Raw genomic sequence first — 21,375 nt, 5'->3', positions numbered from 1 at the left:
GTAATTGCTTAAGGCCTACAGTAATTGAACTCTAATAGTGGAGTGACAACAGATCAGTAGCATTGAAGAACTTAGGGAGAACCAAATACAAAAATCATAAAGTCAGAATTCCAATAAGTTTACATTTAGTACAGAATTAAGACATAGCTACCCGTTAGTGCTTAGAATTTTTTATACTATTAAAAACATAAATAATTATTTTTAATGTTCATTCAAAGAGTTCCAGTGTCACTGGCAGCTGATGTAATTTTGTGATTTTTTTTTTTCCCCCCAAACTGGTAGTGGAGTATCTCCACCATAGATTTTGTCTCCCTACCAGTTGTTTTCTTTCTACCTGCTTTCTTAGAAATTTAGGTTTTTGCAGCAAGACTGCTGTGTTCTAGTCAGTGAAGATTTCATTTCCTTAAAAAGTCTTTACTTGCACAGGGCTTGGTGGTCTTGTTGTAAGATAGAAGAAAGTGTCATTTTCTTTTAAATTTCATGGGAGCTGCAATGCAGTCAACTTCTCTGATATGTATAACTTAAAATACTTACTAGGAGAACTCTACAACATCCAGATTGTAGTTAAAAAAAAAAAAAAAGAGGAAGTTTCATGTGGTTGCCAACATCACCTTAATCCTGTTGCCCTTGTTTCCAAAGCAGTTACAACAGCCAGCCAACCAAAATGCACCATCCATAGAAGTGTGAGTAGTGGGGAGGGAGTTGGGGGGTTTTTGTGGTGTTGGTTGTTGGGTTGGGGTTCTTTTCCCAAAAAAGATTAGATGTGCAAAATGATGCTGTCGTCGTTTGTTGTACTCCACTTTCTTTACTCGTGGTGATTTGTTCTGTTCATTTGCACATGATGCCATTATTTGCAGGTGAACACTTCTGTCCGCTCACTACATGTGTTGCACTTCACAAAGCAGCACCAGTGGAATTTGCAATTACATTGCCACACCTTAGTGTACTGGTGTGTGTTGTACCCTCTTCCACAGCACATCATGTCACACCCATCTGCATTGGGAGAGGTACGGTTGCAGAGTCGTCCCTGCGTACCAACGCTCCCTGTGGAAGCATCTTCCTCACAGTAGTTGGGTGACTTTTCGATATACACTAAATCCGTTTCCATGGGTTTCTGGTAACTCTTAATCTGCTTGATCTTCAGGAAGGTTGGCTGTCTTAGTCTGCTGGCTCGTACCACCTCCACTTGCACTGCAGCATTGTATTTCTCTTTCAAAATATATCCAATCTCTCTGAATTTAGGCAGCGTGGTCCAGCAGGTCTTAGTTGTACAGGAACCTGAAACTCCGTGACACTTGCACTCCAGTTTCATTCTCTCTTCGAGAACCTGTGTGTACAACATTTTCATATTGTCATTGCAGGAAAATGGTATTGCAAGCTTGCCTAAATCTCAGTCTGCTTAGTTCATATGAATATTCATTACTGCTAGTTGAAATTTTTCAAATACCTCTTTATAAATCTTGTCACCTCCCAGGAGAACGCTTGTAACACATTTTTACATCGTGCCTGGTTGGAAATGCAGTGTTTTGTCATCGTATTAGAAAACATTTGCATTCTGTTTCTAAAGATTGAGAATATTTACTTAAATTTCAGAAGACATGTCTTTAGAGCCAAAATAATTCTTGGGACTCCAGTAACTTTAAAAAAAATAAAATTTCAAAGCATTTTCATTTTTGAAAAAAAAAAAAATTAAGTGTTGTAAGATTCAGAGTATTTAATCTTAATTGCTTTAAGTAATGTTCAAAGAATGTTTTAAAAATTTTGACCAGCTTTAATATCACAGAACAATATATACTTTGTGGCTGCATTCATATTCACTGTATAATTAAAAATTTTGCCAAGACCAGCAGTGGTACTGCCTGCATACCTATTAACTATTCAACCCAGAGTATACCATCCCCTCCATGCAGTATCTAGCCTAACTATCAAGTAAGTGTTCAGCCACAAATACATTTTTTGTAGCAGGGCAATGATTGCGCAACCTTAGAGGAAATAAATTCCACTGAAGGGTCCTTCTCAGCTGTGAGCCAGAAAGAAATGGGAACATTTTTATTGCTGTTGCTAGAGGAGGTTAATCCAGAGTCAGATGGTCCCTCCAAGGGTCCCAGACTGATGTGTGCTCAGACTCACGCTCTGGTCCCAACCTCCTGCCTCCACTGCAGCTGAGCTGCGCCACAGCTGGCACATCCCTCCTTCCCCGGCACGGGTGTTTGCCCAAGGGGGAGGCAAACAGATGCCCTACCACTCTGTGTGCGTGGTGGAGGGGAAACAGGCCTCACGGAAACGCCTCTCTATTTTTCTGCCCTCGTGCTACCACTTAAGCCTGACCACAATTACACCCACAGTCATCATTAGCTTATGAAAATCAAGGCCTAAGAACAAAGCAAACTGATCTTTCCCCTTCACAGTGGGATGCTAACAAAGAAATATGAGCTACCGAGCTTGTCTTAAAGCATTACTGATGCTGCAGACCATCTCCTGTAGTGGTTTCATTGCAGATCCCCGAACATGACTGAAGTGGGCAAAAGATGAAAGGGTCGAAACCTGAGTACAATGGCATAATGAGGTAGAAGGGAAGTAAAAAATGCTTACCGCTTAAGAAACTGGCCTTAAAATAAAAGCTGTACAGATCTGGTTATCCTTGCAAATACAGGACACCCTCCTGAGTTGTTTGAGTTTCACTTAAATTGTATGGGTTTTTTTTTCCCCAAATTTCTGGGTATTAAAGAGAATATTTGGTTTTGATTCTCCTTTGCCAATATACAGTAGCAAGTACAAGATAGTTGAGCATCCTTTTCACAAATATCTTAAATCTTCTGGAATCACAGGCTTTTCCCAGGTCAAGTTAGCCTATCAGAGGCAGAAAAGGTGATTTCCAGGAAGGTTTACTGGGTTAGGGAAGAGGTTCCTGTAGCTACAACTACTCTAAAAAAGAAAATCAGCAAGTCTGCAATGGGCCGTTTTTTGCGGACAGTGGAAAAGCTGCTGACAAACTGTATCACCTTCCTGTCTTCCTTATGGAAAAAATTTGCCACCTTCTGCTGCAGCAGCAACATTTCAGTGGCAGTCAGTAGAAGAATGCCTTATGAAATACTCCAGGGTCTTTCAGGGGTCTCCAGGGTCTCCCCTGTCTCTACTTCATGCCTGTACAGATGGGCATGATTTTTCAAAGACCCCCAAAAAAGATTCCAATCCTGTTGCTCAAATATGGGTTAAAAATAATCTATTGGTATTTAGATGTGCATGTAGCTATGCATAAAAGTGCACAAAAGTTTTGCTTGATATCACAGAAATACATTTTTTTGAAACTATCCTGTTTCTACAGCTTTCTCAACCAGTAGACAACATGCAGGTGCAGCCACAAGAACTGCCACAAAAGCTGTGACAAAAGGTGGGTGGATGCAACCTTCTGTGCACCTTCTCCAAAGACCACTAAGATCCAAGGCCTTTCAGGAGAGCATTACCAATGGGATGGATCTGCCACACCTGATTCATGACCCTCTTCTCCCTGAGTAGTACATCTTGATGAAGAGTGCAGGTTTTGTCATGCTCTGCACGTGTTTCTGATGTCTGTTTTTTAATTGAAAAGGCCAAGTCAGTAACTTGCTCCGAGAGTGAGAGGAGGTGAAGCTAATGAGGCTCCTTATTCTTGTGTGGGCTCAACATGCTGGACACTGTTCCAAGAAGCCTCCATCTCTGTCACTGATGTGCTGCCCTGATATAACAGAAAGTGTAATTATTCCTGAAAGGCAAAGATATCACCCATTCTGGTGTCCTAGGTGATATCTTTGTGTATGTGTATTTATATATGGACGTGTGTGTTTATGTGCTTCCCTGTGTGTGTATTTGGTTGAGATTCTGCCATTTACATACAGCACTGCCTGGCACCCTCTGCAGTACAACCTCTAGCAACTTAGTATCCTAAATCTTGATTTTGGTTTTTTGTTCCGAAGGTCCAGTTTCGTGAGTCATTTTCCTGAACAGAAAACTGATTTCACTGCTGTATTTTTCTAAAGGTTAGCACTGTTTGTGATGGTGGAAGAACTTACAAAAGCAAGCCGTGCAAGCTCAAAAAAGCAGAAGATTCAAGAAGTATTAATTCATGGTCCTAAAGCCAATCTCACAGGTTTTTTTATTTTTTTGGAGGCTTCTCTCATGAATGTGGAATGCTTGGGGTTACAACACTGAGCGCAGGCCCAATCATCAGGTAGTTAAATTCCTGAATGCTATAATTTGTGTGCCCACAGTCAGCTGTGGGTATAAAACTGTGCTCAAAAACTTGGAGGTCAGGGAATGCAAGGCCCAAACTAAGCAGATTCTAAGCAACTATTTTTTCCCTCTTTCCACCCAGATGCTGTGGAGTGTTCCTCTCTGCTGACAAGCCAGCATGCTCTGGCTTTCCCAGAGGTTTTTCTGTCTGTGTAGTATCTCGAGCAGCTTCCCAGTTTCCAGCAAGGTGCCATGGGACCTCTCAAAGGTGTCAGGATTTGACCCTGTATACTCAGTGCTGTGAATGAAGCAACTAATGCTTTTCTTCCTGCATCTCCCTCCAGCTCAGTTTTCCTCAGCAAAATTCCCTTCAAAGCTTTGACCCTGAGTCTTAAAGGTACTTATTTACTCAGATCTAATACACTATGCCAAGCTAGGTGCCTGATTGAAGATTGAAAATCATTAGCTCATATGACCCACTCTCTCAGCAGTTTCATTTGTCATATGTCAGTGCCTTGTATCTAATCTTGAATGGTTTACAGCAAGATCTAGCTCCCAGAGCAATTTCCCATCGTTGGACTGTGCTTGCCTCAGACTAATTGTAGGAACATTCCTTAGGTCCCTTTTCCACATAAAGGCCCACTCCCACCCCAGTATGATCTTGCCAAGTAAAATTTTCTAACTACTGCTACTTTGCTAAATGAATTGTGAAATATAATGTTAAATCCTTCTTATCCTGCATATTTCTATACCTATATAAATCATACACTGAAAATGCAATTTGTGGGTTGTTCGCTGCCAGTTAAGTAGAACAAGACTTGCGAAGACTGAAATAAAACAAAATGATAAGCATTAAAAGAAATCCATTTTTTCAAGTTCCATATCTAGACCCAACTGCATAACATCAGATACAGTTTCTGTACATATTAAAAATCCTATCTGGATAAAATATGTAAAAACAAGAGTAACATTTTGTGTGTGTTTGTTTTGGCTTGCCTTTTCTGGTTTGTGTTTTCCTTAGTGGAAATGCACATTTTTGGACCAGATGTTGAATGTAACAAAATCCATATTACTTTTTGACTGTAGTATCAAAAAGAAATATAAGATCTGAGGAGTTTCCCCCATCAAATATGCAAGTGATCAACTTTTGTTCTGGGTAATAACGGTACCAAAAGAGATGGATCCTGGTTGCAGGATGTCACCACCACTTTGATACTCATGTGGTTGCAGCCACAAGAGCCAATGGCTTGCTGCTGACGTGTGGGCACCAGCTAGCCTTAGTGTCAGTGGGGCTTGGGGTCCATCACTGCTGGCATAATGCTGATCCCATGGACCCTCTGGGAAACAAAATTGGGTTTGTTTTTTTTTTAACTCGGATAGCCAGGGGTGTAATGCTACTCCTCTAATACATATATCCTGAAAATATTGTTCATTAACAGCAGATCAGAGTCCAAAATTGAGCAGTTCATGCCATGTCTCCTCCGGTTGTGCCCAGCCCTGTGAAGGGAAGACATGGAGCCAGCAGGAAAGGAATACAGGTGCTTCAGCTGCGCATTTTTCTTTCTGCTCCTCTCTGAGGCTGTTCCATCAAAGATCAAAACAGAATTTAGACCCTGTGGGATGGGCGATGAGGAACTGAATTACTGTGCTTACTCCTTCCCTTGTCACATCCCTGTTTTCCTTACTGTTTTATTCAATGGAGCCTCTGCTTTGCAGCAAGTCAGTATCCACTGTGAGCTGGTTTTCCCTGGCACTGGCTAGAGCTCAGCAGGGCTGGGGACCCTCTGAGATGCCAAGATGCATCAATTCACCTCCTTCTGCCCTTCACCTGCCTCCTTAGGTAAGGCACCCTCTCCTATTGAATCCTTACTGAATACATTAAAAACTAGAAGAAAGCCCACTGTTCTCTTTACCCAAATTCTCCTCTTAGCTAACAGGAAATTAAGACTGGGATCTTGGGACCTGCTGCCCATCAGATGAAAGTCCCTATTATTATGAGGATTGGCTATAGAGCCTAACCCACCTGTGCCTCTACCCTACCTTCTAGGAGAAGAAAAAATTGCTGCTAGGTTTGAGCAATGAACTGCTGCAATTGGTTAAAACTTTCTGAATTTTATTTTTACAGTGAAATGTTTCAAAAAGCAAAAATCTTGAGAAGCAGCCTTCAAATAATCCACAAACCAACAGTGACTGCAACATTTCACTCTCTTTTCTATTGAATTTGCTCTAAATCTTGAAGGTAAATTTTTTAATATCACCTTAAAGGGTTAAAAATATTTCATCACTGGTTTTATTCTGTCAGGCAGTGTAGAGTTGTCACATCTGAAGGGGTGCAGGAATATTTTACTGGATGGATGATATCTCTCTTGCATATATTGCGTATTATACATGGGCATACACGTTTCTAGAATAAAACCATTTAGCAAGTCCTAAATTATTTGGCTATTCCCACCCCCTACCCCCACCCGCCTCTAAAGCAAAATGTTCAAAAAGTAGGATAGTACCAGATGTAGCTTCTGGCAGTCAATGTTAAGGGTGTGTTTTTGGAAGAAAAAAATAGGCTAGTAAATCCAGCCCAACTGGAAGCAGGAGAACTATCCTCATGAGATTTTGAGCCAAAGCTTGCATATTCAGGACATATGCATAAGCAACCCCCTACCCCCACCCGCCTCTAAAGCAAAATGTTCAAAAAGTAGGATAGTACCAGATGTAGCTTCTGGCAGTCAATGTTAAGGGTGTGTTTTTGGAAGAAAAAAATAGGCTAGTAAATCCAGCCCAACTGGAAGCAGGAGAACTATCCTCATGAGATTTTGAGCCAAAGCTTGCATATTCAGGACATATGCATAAGCATTAGTTATCCATCTAACCCACCCAGGCTGTAACACCAAACTTTTTAAAATTGGATTTATATCTGTCTGCAAATCAGTTTAAGTGGGGAAGTGGAAAATGTGCCATGAAGCACAACTATCGAAAGCTTTTCTGGCATGAGCGTTCTCACAAGGGATGTGCATGAAATAGTCTCTTTTAGAGAAAGAAACTTTCAGCAAATGATGGACTCAGAGCTGCAAAACCTGGAAAGTCACATTCTTTAAATCACTGAAATGACTTAGGAAACAAAGTCACATTTTTAAGAATATTTTAGGCTTAGAAGAGCATAAGATTTTTAACTGGGATTCAGCCTCCACTGCAACTTCAGAGCATTTCATCCAGAGTCTTTTTTGGGGCATTGTTTCTAGTCTTTATGTCCTGTTAGGTGACAGCAAGGGCATTCTGCAAGGTATTAGGGCATGCTGTGGATCTTGAAGAAGTGAGCTTATTAATTTAAATGTTTCACGTGAGGTGAAGTAAACTAACACTTTCTTACATATTTTATGCACAGACAACATATATAAACGTGTATAAATAACCATAATTATCTGCACTCTATATATATGTTTGTGTGTATGTGTATATATAATGAATGGTGACCAAGAAATCACCTCATTAGCTGTTCTACAGCCAAAGCATGTCAGCAAAAAACCCCTTCCTAGTACCACAGTCCTGTGGCGCCAGGAACTGTGAGAACAAGCCATGGCTTAGATGGAAATGTTGTCCCAAGTAATTAAATAATCTCTTCTGAAGAGAGTCTGAATTTTTTGGTTTGGTTTGGTTTTTGTCCCCACACTCTTATTGTTTCAAATGTAAAAAAGATGTTGTCATCTTCCAGGCATTCAAAAAAAACAAGAAGAAAATCCCATTGCCATTACAAAGGAATAAATATTGGGATGGTACCAGGCTGAGTTGCTGGCAGTCAGTGTGATGGGTGTGTTTCTGGAAGGAAAAGAAACAGAACAGCTTTTTCTCCACATAACCACAGTCGTTGTCTATCGTAAGAGCCTAATTGATTGATAAACTGTTAGAAACATTTATTTTCTTCTTTCTGGTAAAAACTGTGATCTGCTACCAATTTGACAGCTTGTTCTTTTAGCTCCCCCCTTAAAAACAAACAAACAGAAAACCTCATTTTTATAATTGAGATTCCCCATGAGAGCCGGTCATTGTTTTGAAGCTTTCAACAAAACTTAAGATTAATGGCATGCATTCCCAGATGTTACTCTTTCTAAGTTCGTTTATCCCAGAATAGAGATACTTGTTTCTAAAAATACATGGTAGAAAGCTGTCTCATAAAATAGCATCAAAGCTTTCTTGGTTTTGTTGGTATTTAATTTTTCATTACTCTTTCAAAGTTTTGCCCACAGATCTCCCTGTAATCATTCAGATTTGCAACAAGCTATTCTTTCAGTAACATTCACTTTGGACTTACACTAGTTTTCCTTTGGGGGAGTGTTTGTATTTATTACACTTGTACTTTCCATCCTGAGTAATAGCAACCATTTAAAAACTGATGGTGAAGTTAGCTGCGTTGCTCTTTTACACAGCATGGCGCTGTTTTGCCACAAAGCATAAATCTTCCATCAGTAGCATCTCATGTCACCAGGCTAAGCATTTATTTCTTCCAAATGGCACCGATGGCAAGTTTACTATTTTGTAACTGGTGCTATTCATTATGAGGTTATTAGAAACTTCACAAACTTGCCATTAGCTGAAACAATTCTTAGAAATGCAATGCAGAGTCATTAGGGGATGTAGTGTGGGGCAATTAGGGGGTTCATTCTTTCCACAGTCATCAGAAATTCCCTGAAAAGCCTAAATACCTTCTATTTTCCAAGGAGGTGCTTTATCAGAGTGTTATGCTGAGCATCTCTGCTCCAGCTTCAAGTTAAAGAGCCCCTAGAACTATTGTCCCCCTCATCTCTTTGCAAAGTTTGTGCAATTATTTATACAGTATGCTTTTTTTCCTCAAAGAAAAATTCCTGAGGACTTTATTTTTAACAACAGTGAAATACCAGCAGGCCAGCTTTTGAGAATATCCCTATGGGAGCAAAACATTATAGTCACTGCTATAGTTACAAATGCCTCTGATTCCCAGGCGTGTCTGGGACAAGTGCTGGGCAAGATTGAAGATGGGCAAGATTCCTGCCCTGACACATGAAAAAGTCCATGCAGTGGTATAAGAGAGCACCCAAATAATTGCTGTGGGAGCAAGACCAGTGGTCAGTCCTGGATAATGATCCTAGTAATGATCATGTGCCCACGTGGTGGAAATCTAGTGAGCTCATCAGGGGCCTTCCACTGACTTCAGAGCAAGTTGAAAATAATTGTAGGTGGGGTTGGGAGCTCTTTGCATCGTTTTTTCCTCATGTTTCTGTCTTAGGATCCTTTGGGATTTAAAAAGAAGGTCAAAATGAAGCTAGATTTATTGTTGTTCTTACCTACCTCTACAAGCCAATATTGTATAACTGAATAAGAGCGTTGAGCCTTACCCCTACAGATATAAATGTGGTTTTTTTGATAATGAAAGTGCTGTGAAATCTTTGTGTGAAGCTACAAATCATATATTTCCTTTACTGTTTTGGCATTACCCCAGCCAAGGTCGAAAACATTATTTGAGAACTGCTCACCTTTTATTCCTATTCATAGCAAGTGAAAAATTATCCTTACTTTGGTCGTTAATAATAACAGTCATGAACTAGATCTTTCCCAATTTTTAGACGTGTCGCATGCAGATCAGCAGGATGGTACTGATAGAGCCTTACTCAGAAGGGTGTGAGCTTTTCCTAGTTTTGTTGTGAGATTTTTGGAAGGGAAAAGGAGGAAGATGGAGGTTCAGTATTGTGCTTCAGCAAGTGTCCAGACAAATGCAGTTATTTCTGATCTGAGTGTGAATAAGGACCACATGGAATATGTCAGAATAACATCTATGCATAAGCAAAATCTCCTGGTTCCAGATTTTGTGTCAAACTCACAATCCAATCCAGGTTTATCCAGGACCCCCACCACTGCCAAATTTCAGGTGAATGTAGGTCAGATTTCAAGTTTACTTAGATTCTCAGAAGGGATTTGTGATTTCACATTGAAATTGCACAAAACTCCGTGGCTGCTTTTGGCTTTTGTAAAGGTCCAACCCAGAAACAAAGTAAGTGTACCAGTTTCCAGAGTTTTGATCTAACCTTCAGTCAGTCTCAGATTCAGAATGTCTATTTTATACATACAGCAGATGATCTCAGATGACCCAAAATCACTAAGTATTATATACTGTGCAACTTTGCACATTCATTTCATGGGAATGTATGTCATAACAACAACATTATTCCTAAACATGACCCCCAAGCTCTCTCCTATATAAGCATATTCCTTGGGATTTCATAGATTGTACTTAAAAACAAAAGCAAAAGCTACACCAAATCCTTTCAGTTGTCCTTAGCTTTTGAAAGCAATATGATGCATTAATGATTACAATGAGATAGATATATAGGCATATAAAGAACTACTGAAAAATGCCAACAACAAAAAAGTGGGTAAATTCCAAAATACTATTTATAAAAAAGTGTATTTGGAGGGAAAAAAAACCCAAACCACCTATGTTGTCAGTATTTACAAGCCTTTTTGTTCCTGTCTCAAAACCATGAAAGTGTTATAATTTGTTTTTGCAAGAACATTTACCAAAAAAATAAATTTTTAGAAATGTTAAAAGGAATGCATGTACATGAATGCTGCTGCTACCAGAAATAGCTGTAAAAGCACACACTTTGGTTTGCTTATGTCCCCCTGCTTATGGAATTCTGAAGAGTAAAAATATAGTTTGCTTAATAAGAATCAGCGTTGTGGTCTAGCGGTTACTGGGCTATATTTAGAACTGGGGGACCTGGGATCAGTGCCTGGCTTAGATACTGAGCCGCCTTCTGTCCTTGAGCAAGGGATTTCACTGTTCTCTGCCTATGCATCCACTTTCACTCTTTTGTCCCTCCTTCATAGCTAGACTGTAACATGTTCAAAGCAGAATGTGCATCAGCATCTCTGTTGGAGTGGCACAGTGCCCACCACAGGGGTTGCCAATTTAAGCTGGGCTGTTAATGTATCTAGCAGTAATAAATGCTCCCTTACAAGATTACAATGTGAGTTCCAACTTTTTTGCATCCAAACACGATGTGTGATGCCGAGGTGAAACACTCAGGCTAAGAGAAGTGACCAGACCTGTAGCTGGTCTTTCAAGCTGCTGGTCTTCAAAGAGCACACAGTAGTATGAGGTGCTCTTACACTTGTGGCAGCAAGTTTGGGGAAAAAAAGTGGTGCCCCCCTTAATGATGCTTTTCTGTCTGGCTGTTTAGTCAACTGTCTCCACATCTGGAGACCACAGTATCAACCATCATTTGTGTGTTGATCCTGTCTCTGCGTTTTAGATTTTGCCCTATGACTGTCTCTTTCACCAGGTTGAATTTGTACAGTACTTTTATCCTAATGGATAACTGCCACCACCTTTTGTTTCAGTACACAGCCAACTGCAATCCCCAGGAGGTTTTCTTGCACAGACTAAGTGTTAATAAGCAAAATACAGGCAGTAAGAAGTACCACTTATGTCACCAACAATTCAACCATCTCTGCCCAACTCAGTGGCTTGTGCTCCATGTAGGACTGAAAGCACACACTGTTTTAGAGGGCAAAATTTCAGTCTAACTTTGGGGGCTAGGTGTGAAGGGATGGTATATTGAAGGCTCCTACAACACTGGCGGGTAGAAGCAGTGTTTTTTTACGTGAGGTCAAACACTTTGAAACATACAGTAAAATCTTTCCTGAGGTACATATATGTTATGCAGAAAGATTTCTTATACTTTTTAAAGGACAAGCTTTGAGAGCTATGAGGTTTGTTATTCAATGGACATAAATCAGCATAGCTCCATAATGTTTATTGTTTCCACTGCAAGTAACTCAGTCATGGTTGTAGACATGAAACTGTTTCTTCTTCCAAAGTGACACTTATGGAGCCGTTTGTAGCCCGCCGGTGAGAAATGGACAGTTGTGCATTTGCTATGAAGTGTGTGTTTCATTAGAGCTGTGGCCAAAGAAATGTTTTGGTTTCGGATGGAATAAATAGCTGCAAGTGCTGTGGGTGTTCAGCAATGCAGACATTCAGTCCTGTCCCATCACAAGCCCTGACAACTCTTGCTAGGTTTTTGCAAAGGAGATAAAAAGCAAAGATTTATTGTGATGCCAGACAATTCCAGCAAAGTCCTCTCTGTTATCAGTGGGACTGGAAAGAAGGCTTAGGAAGCAGAAACGTTTAGGGGAGCATCAATAATACAAAGCAAGCTCTGAATAAAAAGAAACAGCAACAAAATGCAAACATTAGGTGTCATCAGATAACTTGATGTGGATGTGGGATAACAGCAGAGAGGGGTAAGTTCTCAGGGAATGCCTCCTGCCACCAAGCCAGCCTCCCCCCATCCTCCAGCACACACATTTCCCCATCCCTCATCCTTTCTGGAATACCTTTCTTCCAGCCTCATTGTTGTGCAAGTTCATCAGCCTCCGTGCATTCTTTTTGATTTCTCGGGCATCAACAAACCTCCGTGAGAACTCAATGCCGTATCTGATATCCGCAGAGCAGCCTCCCCACTTCCAGCCCTCCTCCTGGTTGTAGTAGCCCTGTTTCTCTCGGTCACAGCCACAGTTGCTGAGGTTGCCCTGGCTGCAGGCGGCCGTGACAGCGTGTGCAACCCCGGCAGCAGTAATGGCATAGGTGAACGCAGCTTCCCTGCTTCCTGTGGAGAAAAGCCAAAAGCTGATGGGTTGGCAGAAAGGCAGCACGCACTTACTAGAGCAAGTACACACATTATCTTGAGCAATGGTGTCAGGCAACAGTGTGAGGAGGGCATTGCTACTAAGTGTGTATTTCTCGTCCTTACAGAATTACATATGTATTTAAAATGCTTGGCTCAACTGGGGCATATTACCCCATGTAAGTACCAGCCATATGATCGTCCCACCTAATCCCCTTCATCAGAGGAGAATTTGGCAATGAGTCTGTACAGTGGTGAGGTGAGGCAACAAGGTTTGGGTTTACACTGTCTAGGCAGGTTTGCAAGCTGAACTTTATTTCAGATGAATAATAAGTGGCAATTATTGCACCAGTGGCAACTGGTGGCAATGCTCACCAGAAAGCAATAGTTACCTCTAACCGTTGGCACTGCATGGAAAAATAAAAGTGTTCACACAATGTAAAAAATAGCAGAACCTTTCAGATGTGTGAGAGGGCTAGGACACAAATGAGGAAGATGATTAATCCACCTTTATAAATGTTCCACTAGCAGCTGTTAGTGATGCTGTGTGTAAAGTATTGCAAGAGAGGGCTATAGAGACAAGAGCTGGGTAGGTTTTGTTCTCTTTCCATGTGAAGTACAGGCAACCCCTTTCCCTTGCTGACTTCTCTTGTGTTTTAGTTTTGCTGAAATGACCCTTTTCCACTCCCACTCTGATTCAAACCTCTGCATTACCGTGGCTATTGAGCATACAAGAGGCATGGAAGTGCTGTGTCATCATTATTTCCTCTACAAAACAAGTGACATACTGTCATGGAAGCTTAGTCTTGTTCAGAGAAAGGTATATTTAGAAAAAATTTCTTTTTTTAAATGATGTCACTACTTGCCAAGGTTCCTCCTTCCCAATTCCATGTTATAGTTGTTGATATTGGGTATATTAAGAGAGGTGAATAAGGCCCCTTTATTTTCTAGACAGTGGCTGGCTGAGTTGCCTGTGGGGTGCACATAAGCAAGGAGAAACAGAGGCAGAACGATCGAAAGGATTGCTACAGCCCATTCCTACTCTTACATGACACCGCACTTTGTCACTGACAATGGAGGGCTGGATCATGGCCCTTGGTGTTTTGCTGTTCTTATTTATAACATATCCCTACAAGTTCTTTTCTCAGTGCTATCATCATTTTCCTCTGTGTGTTTATCTGGTGATAAACAGGCAATCTTTTAATACTGCAGCCAAAGAATAACTGTAAAGAATTTGCAGAAAGTTGCTGAAATGCTTTAATGACCACACACAGAGTTTTAACGTCATTAATGGATTTGGGGAAAAAAAAAAAAAAAAATTTCCAGAGGGAAAAAAAAAAATCTTAGAAGCTATTTTTATTTTTTTATTTTAGGATTCATAGATATCATAACTATACTGGAATGGCCAGCACACAGTGTGGGTGTTTTATGTTTTATATTTCTTATTTTCATAGATAGTTTCCTTAAAGGTTACACCACTGCCAGATACAAGAAGGATCCTACAAGAAACAATCATAAACTGGTTTTTGGCACCATTTAGTTGTTTCTTCAAAGCAATAAAAAAGAAACTTAAGGTAAGAAAAAACTTCAGCTACCAAGGTGGTTAAACTGACGTGCGTTATTCGAGTACATCACGCAATAGAAGGACTGACTTCGCTTTCAGACACAGAAGTGTTTTGTTGGGGTGTACGATGTGTGTAGTCTGGTTCAGTGGTTCCCAAACCGTGGTCTGCAGAACACTGGTGGTCCAGGAGGCCACGGTAAAGGGTTCACAGCTAATCCACAGAGCCATATTAAACAGTGTTTTTAATAGTGTTTTCAATTAAAAGTTTGATGATGATGATGCCTGGTGGTCCACAAGAAATTCTGAGGGTTGATAGCAATCCAAAAAAGTTTGGGAACCAATATTCTAGTTCCTAATGTGTTCTCTAAAAACACATACCGATATTCACTCCTCTCTTCTTCACCCACCAGCTGAAGTCAAATCTGGGACCCAGGTTTTGGAATGTATCCTGTTGACTTGCAGGATTTCTTTCTTCATTTTCTTTTTTAAAAATCTATTATTAATCTATAAGTTGAAAGTTGGGAAATATGAGATGTAATAGAAACTACGTATTCAGATAAGTTTTCCTTTTTGTCAAGATGAGGATAAATGAGAATGTAAAATCAGACTCAGGAAAATTTTTTGCTTGGCCACCTTTGAAACACATGTAGAAATGCTTATGAACAAGCAGAAATATACTCCTGTTGGGGATCATAGCAGCTGTGAGCTACATACAGTTCCATAGATTTACTCAGAGATTGACCAGAGAAAGGTTGTTTAGGTTTTATGTTGAAGCTCAGTGTATTCCACATGTATCCAGAGTAGAAGGTAAGCCATTTTATCATGGCCTCTGTTTCTGTGACCTGTCCATGAGTTTTCACACAGTGAAGCTCTCCTTGATCAGTTTTTTAAAATAAAAAATATCCTGTCTTTATCTTCCTTTCACTCCCCCTCATTCCCATTATACCCGTGATTACCTTCAGGAATAGAGGAAATTAACTTTCTTTCACCCACTTGAGAGTTACAGCAGTGATGGAATTATCTCAAGTCATGGGATAATACCAAATGGAAACCATATTGACAGTCTGAAGAGATTTTTTCTTCAGTTTCAATGCAGCTCTAAAATAAGAAAGGCTCAGAAATAAGATCTGTCTTGACAATCAGATTCCTTTTGCAAGGTAAGTTCTTCTGCTAAGAATTTAGTTTTTTTGGGTTTAGTGTTTTTTTTAACTAAAGAATATTCCAAAACTTCCCTTGATCTTCAGTGTAAGCATTACGTCAGCAGTTCTCTACAGTTCTAGGATCAGTAGAGTCTAGCAAAAAATGCTGATGGGGAAGGGAGAGGAACATCTGTGAGCAAATAATGTGTCTGGTGTACACAAAGTTTCCATTAGCGTGTCATCAATTGGAATCAGTTCTAAGCAAGTCTTTGTTAGGCAGCTAAAAATATTTAAGTAATGATTGCTGTGATACCTGAATGGAGAACAATAATCTCATTTTATGCAATTTTCTTAATTTCAAAAATATTCTTATTTTGCAACAAAAGAGAGACAAGTTTTTCCAGAAATGTTCATGAAATTAAGAAATACTTATAAACAGAATCAACAAATTTAGGATATGACTCAACTTCAAAGCTAGATTTTTCTTTTCCCAGTGAATATCCTGTTCATCTGGTGATTTGACACTGTATATGCTCAATATCTGTGTCTCAGAAGAAAAAATCTTGTCTGACTTCTATGGTTTTCTGTCACATAGACCAGAATAATTCCACTGAGATTTTATTTTGGTGGAAAAGACACTGTTTTGGCTTTTATTGTGACCCTTGCATTCATCCATTTCCCTGTTAGAAATGCCGCCTTTGTTGTCAAGTAAGACAGTTCTAATTTAATGCCCAAAACATAGAATGAATGTTTTAATGAGTAATGGGAATATTACTGTCTCACCTAATAACTGTCTGATCTGATATCTGTCTGATCTAATGACTCCAATAGATGACTACCAGTACTAATTGAAATGAAGCTTTTTTGTCTTTGGTGAAGGTGCTGAAGGTGACTTCTTGCAATTTGCTGGGCCATGAGAGAAGTCTTGCGTGTGGTCTGCTGGTCTGAGTTGCTGTGATTTGCTCGAGTTTGTTTGCATTCTAACTGAGGGCTGTATTTTAAAAATGCTTTAATACCCAGCAATGCAGGCAGTTGCTTCTTTAAATGAGTGCTTTCTGGCAGGTAGGGTGAGGAGAGCCTATTTATGCGTTGTTGGAGTCATGGAGCGACCTATACTTTATCCCTAATTTAGATGTCATTTCTGACTAAGTCTTAGACTGGTGACTGAGCACTAAACTTAGCAGGCTCTGATGCGGAAATTATTACAAGTTCCATAATCGCTGTAGTTTACTGCACTCAAACATACATATATTCAGCAGCATATTTTCATCATGTAACCACATCAGCTGAAAATCATATAAGCTAAATACATATTTTGATCATTCAGCTGTGAGTGCAGGGTTGAAGATTTCACTGTTTCGTAGTTATTAGCAAGGCATCTATTCTTCTGAGTAACTAGGTAAGAATATTGCTATTCCACACATCATTCTCAAATGTCTTATGTTAGCAGCTAGATGAATGACTGCCACTAAATGTCAGCTGTTAGAAATGTAATTTAACCTGAAGTATTAAACTGTAGAATACATACTGTTTAGCCAGTAATTTGCTCAACAATGGCTCAACAATGATAGAAAAAAATACTACACAATGCTGTTAAACAAAACAAATTCCTCGTGTACTTAGACAAGACACCAGATTGATTATATGACACAAGACAATATAAGTCAGTGATAAGAAGAAATGAACCATGGTAGAATTTTGATATTTTTTTGCCAAACTTACCCTTTTCAACAAGTCATCTTTTGCGAGTGAAAGCTGAGGACACATTGAGTCATTTTTAATGGGCAAAAGACAATAGATACATCTAGTTGCATAAATTAAAACTCAGACAACAGCACCCTAAATAGGGTTGGATGAAGACTTGTACAGACCAGTTTAGTTCCTTTGTAACTTTGTATTTTATTCATCACACTCATTAGCAATTCTCAAGGAAAATAGTACACACTCTTGTCTTTGAGTTCAGTTCAAGGGCAATACAGGTCAGAGAGTTTTCTCACTGACTGGAGCAGATCCTGTCTTTATTTGCATTTTCAATGTAATTAATTTTGAGCTTCTTGTTTTATGATCTAAAAGCAGGGATTGGCTTAACTTCTCTTTTCCTCTGTTTACTATACCCAGTGCTGCATATCAGAACTATAAACTACTGAAATCAACTGATTTCAGAAAAGACACCACAGAAAAGCAGGGCTGGCAGCAACCTCAGCAGAGTCTCTAGTCTAACCCTCAACTCTTAATGTGGGCTAATAATGCAGGTGTCCTTTACAACAGCTTATTTGTTCCATTCTCAAAGATCTTCAGTGGTGGAGGTTCTAGTCTATTCCAGTGGCTCAGGACCCCTTCTGGTACACATTTTACTAATATGAACCTGAAACTGTCTTTCTGAACGCAAACCCACTGCTTTTTTCTCTACAGATGCTAAGAATCAATTAATCCCTTCTTCTAGCAGCAGCTTTTAAATATTTAGACTTCCACCCTTTCCTAGATGTGTTCCACCGTCAGTCCTTGCCGAGCACTTTCAAGAGCTCTGATCACTCCCCCTTATCTCCCAATTGGCTGACCTTGTGGTGTGGTGCCAGAGATGCAACAAGCTGCTCCAGCTGAGGTCTTGCCTGCTCAGGGTTAGAGCAGAAGGAGCGCTTCATATGTCTCACATGCTACACTCGTTTACTTATGCCAACATGGTGTTTTCACAGCAGCAGGACACTTCTGACTCTTAGTTTGCAGTTGTCTTCTGTGCAGCTGCTGTCACACCAGATGTTTCCCATCTTGCCTCTGTGCAGCTGATTATTCCCACGTACAGATCTTTGTATTTGCCTTTCTGATCAGCCTTCTCTTTCTTCTTTTTTTTTCTTCTATTTTCTTCTTTTCTAGACCATTTCTCCATGACCATTTTCAATTTTGACCAAAACTTCCTCCAACTTCCTTGCAGTCCTTCCCAGCCTGACAACATTTGTAAATTCAATGGGCACAGCTTATTCCCATGTCAAGTCAAGAGTATAATACTGGCTGGTACCAGACCCAGCCCAAATCACAAGGAAAGTTAGAACATCCTTGCATTTTGATAACTACCCTCCAAGTACTATTTCCAGATGTTATGTAGCCATTTGGCATTTCCTTCATTTCCTTATGAGCATGTCATATAAAGCAATGTCAAAAGCTTCATTTAAGTCCAAGATATATTTTATAAACTGCTGCTTCTCTGCCTCTGAGGCCCTGGGTAACAAAAGAAGGAAATTAGATTGGTTTAACATGATTTGTTCTTGACAGACCTTTGTTGACTCATCTCCTCGTACTCAGTTATGAGCTTACAAATGGGTTTTTGTTCCCGTATTTTTTCATTTACTGAAGTTAAGCTGATTGGTCCTGTAATTCCTCTCCTTTTTTTCTTTTAGACAAAGACAATATATTTGTCTTTTCGATTCTTCTTCATTAGAGTTGTCCACAAGTTTTCAGCACTAACAGCCGTCAGGACTAACAGCTCTGAAATGGCTTCATTACATGTTCTGAGACGAGGGACAGCTAACTCAAAGGATTCAGCCTGGACAAATACTTCCTTCTGTCTAATGCTGAGATGGTATTACTACATTGATGATATTAGTTCTATAACCATCTGCTCACCATTGACCTTTTTACTGAAGGTTGATGCAAGAAGTGGTTGGTTTTCTTGATATTATCCATGGTTTACAGTCTCCACAGGGGTCCACTCCACTGAGTAGTAGACCAGCTTTTTTTCTTCTTCCACTCACTCACAACGTACCGACTGAGTGATTACTGTTTTCGCCTGTTGTCAAAGAACAAGATACAGCTATCCATGGTCGTGAAGTTCCTCTTGTAGCACCTGTGCCAAACATTCTCCTGAATGATGAACCTGGTGCAGACTGAACATCTGTTACTCTAGCAGGACTTGCTGGTCAAATTTTGGTCACACTGGGTAATGTTCTCTTTACAATATTTATTCGTTCCCCATTTCCTCCCTAAAACCTTTATTTTCTGCTACACTGTTATTAGTCTTGTTTAATTTTGTTTCATTAGTCTGACAGTCATTAATTTTGTTTCAACAGTCTGACAAGACTGTTTTGTCAGACTAGAGCTAGAGTAGGAGCTGCACATGATTTCAGCAGTGACTGCTGGTGATGTTTCTGGTTCTATGTGGTTGGGACAGAAAACATTGTAGATTTCAAAGACAAGAATGTGTAGTGCTATGACGTAATGGTTTATTTGCAGATTCTTCTCTTATTCAGCATTTTCAGCACTTTTCTCTTGACTCCCACTAAGTTTTTATGGTTGGAGGTGCCAGAATTTTGGCCATCAGTCTAGAGTCACTCTGTCAACTGGATTGTTTTCTGTTGCTTGTGTGGGTTTGTCAAATTTTCTTTTAGAAAGGGCTGTACATGAGCCAGATTTATTTCACACTTGCCTATTTGCAGCTCCTTGCTGTCACTATTTATATACTTTTGGAACCATGTCTATTAAAAAGAGCTATTTACTATGCCTCTGATTTTCACATTTTTTCAAGCATTTTTTCCAATTTCATGGTTATATTCTAAAGGCTTGGTGGTAATTTCCACAGTGTTTTCTGTAATGAGGCTTCCAAAAATTTACGGGGGGGTTTACTAAATTTATCCCATAAGCATATTCATTTTATTCCTGGCAACCATAAACAATAGTCAGCATTTCTGTTCAAAAGTGAGCATAATTCTGTTGTGGTTTTGATTCTGTTTTGGCAGCATGGCCCTTGGTGAAGTTTTTTGGGGCAGCTCCCGTGAGATGAGGAAGTTAGCTGTCATCTTTGAGAGGATGTTTTGAAGTGCCCAGGGAAATATGAAATTTTGGGGCTCTCCCCTGTAAAACTGTATTTGTTGTAGCAAGTATTTCTTACTAACCCAGCCCTAGCAAACAATCAGTATCTTATTCTTACAGAAAATTGGGGAAATCCAGTTGTGATCCAAAAGCACCACTGCTTGTTTTCATCAAGGCTTAATCAGAACATGGAGCTAGGCACTCATTCAAAGAATGCACAAGAGCATGGCTTGAGAAATACACAGTGCACAAAGCATGAGGGGGTAGTTCCCAGATAGACTGCACCATTGAGAAAAGCCTGTGCAGTGTCACAGCCGGCTGTGTTTTCACAATGCTAGAGCCAATACTGTCAAAGTAGTACGTGGGAAGCAATAGCTGGAGCAGAGAGATCGTCTCCTGCCTGTGTTTTCTTCTGGACCTACTGATGTCCCATTGTGGGATTTAATGATTCCCTGCTGAATGTTTGGTGGGGCAAACATCCTTTTCAGTGATGACTTGGGGTTTGATATAACGTAATATGTGAAAGCTCAGTGGGAGACATCTTGCAGCTTACTGGGGTTTAAAAAAGTTCTTTTCATCCCTTGTCAGAAAACATGGACTCCTGAAGACATCTCAGAGAAACTGGGTCCTAAAGTATGCTAACCTTAAATTAAATGGGGATATGAGGAACCAGATGTTACATATTCTATTATATTCTAATAATTCAACTGCCTCAATCAATGCTAACAGTTCTCATGTAGGATTTGCTAATGCATCATGAACTCTTTTTTATGGGCATTTCACAGGGAGAAATCAAAACAATATTTAAGAAAAAGGGAAGGGAATCTATAGCTATGTGGGCACATGTTTTTCCTTTTTTTTTTTTTAGGTTTGCTCGATAGTGTTGTTGCTCTACAGTATGGCCTGTTAAAGGTTGCTGTGTGGTGCTCAGCAAAGGAAATGTTGCCCACTGTGATTTAAGAAAATAGAAAATATGCTTGACACCAAATAAAATAAAATAAAATAA

The 21,375-nt window shown here is 39.8% G+C and overlaps 1 protein-coding gene across 1 annotated transcript; it reads right to left on the bottom strand.

Moving 5' to 3' along the window:
- Positions 1-597: 597 nt before the first annotated feature.
- On the bottom strand, positions 598-12,848 carry WNT7B (wingless-type MMTV integration site family, member 7B; the record flags this gene model as incomplete). Its single annotated transcript, XM_010152086.1, has 2 exons — positions 598-1,327; positions 12,577-12,848. Coding segments are annotated over 2 exons (752 nt in total), but the record flags the coding sequence as incomplete, so codon positions are not given.
- Positions 12,849-21,375: the final 8,527 nt, after the last annotated feature.

This window comes from Eurypyga helias, unplaced genomic scaffold (genome assembly GCF_000690775.1).
Source record: "Eurypyga helias isolate BGI_N326 unplaced genomic scaffold, ASM69077v1 scaffold46305, whole genome shotgun sequence".
Classification (NCBI taxonomy): Eukaryota; Metazoa; Chordata; class Aves; order Eurypygiformes; family Eurypygidae; genus Eurypyga; species Eurypyga helias.
The sequence above is the reverse complement of the archived record's forward strand: the minus strand, read 5'-3'. Positions and strand labels throughout refer to the sequence as shown.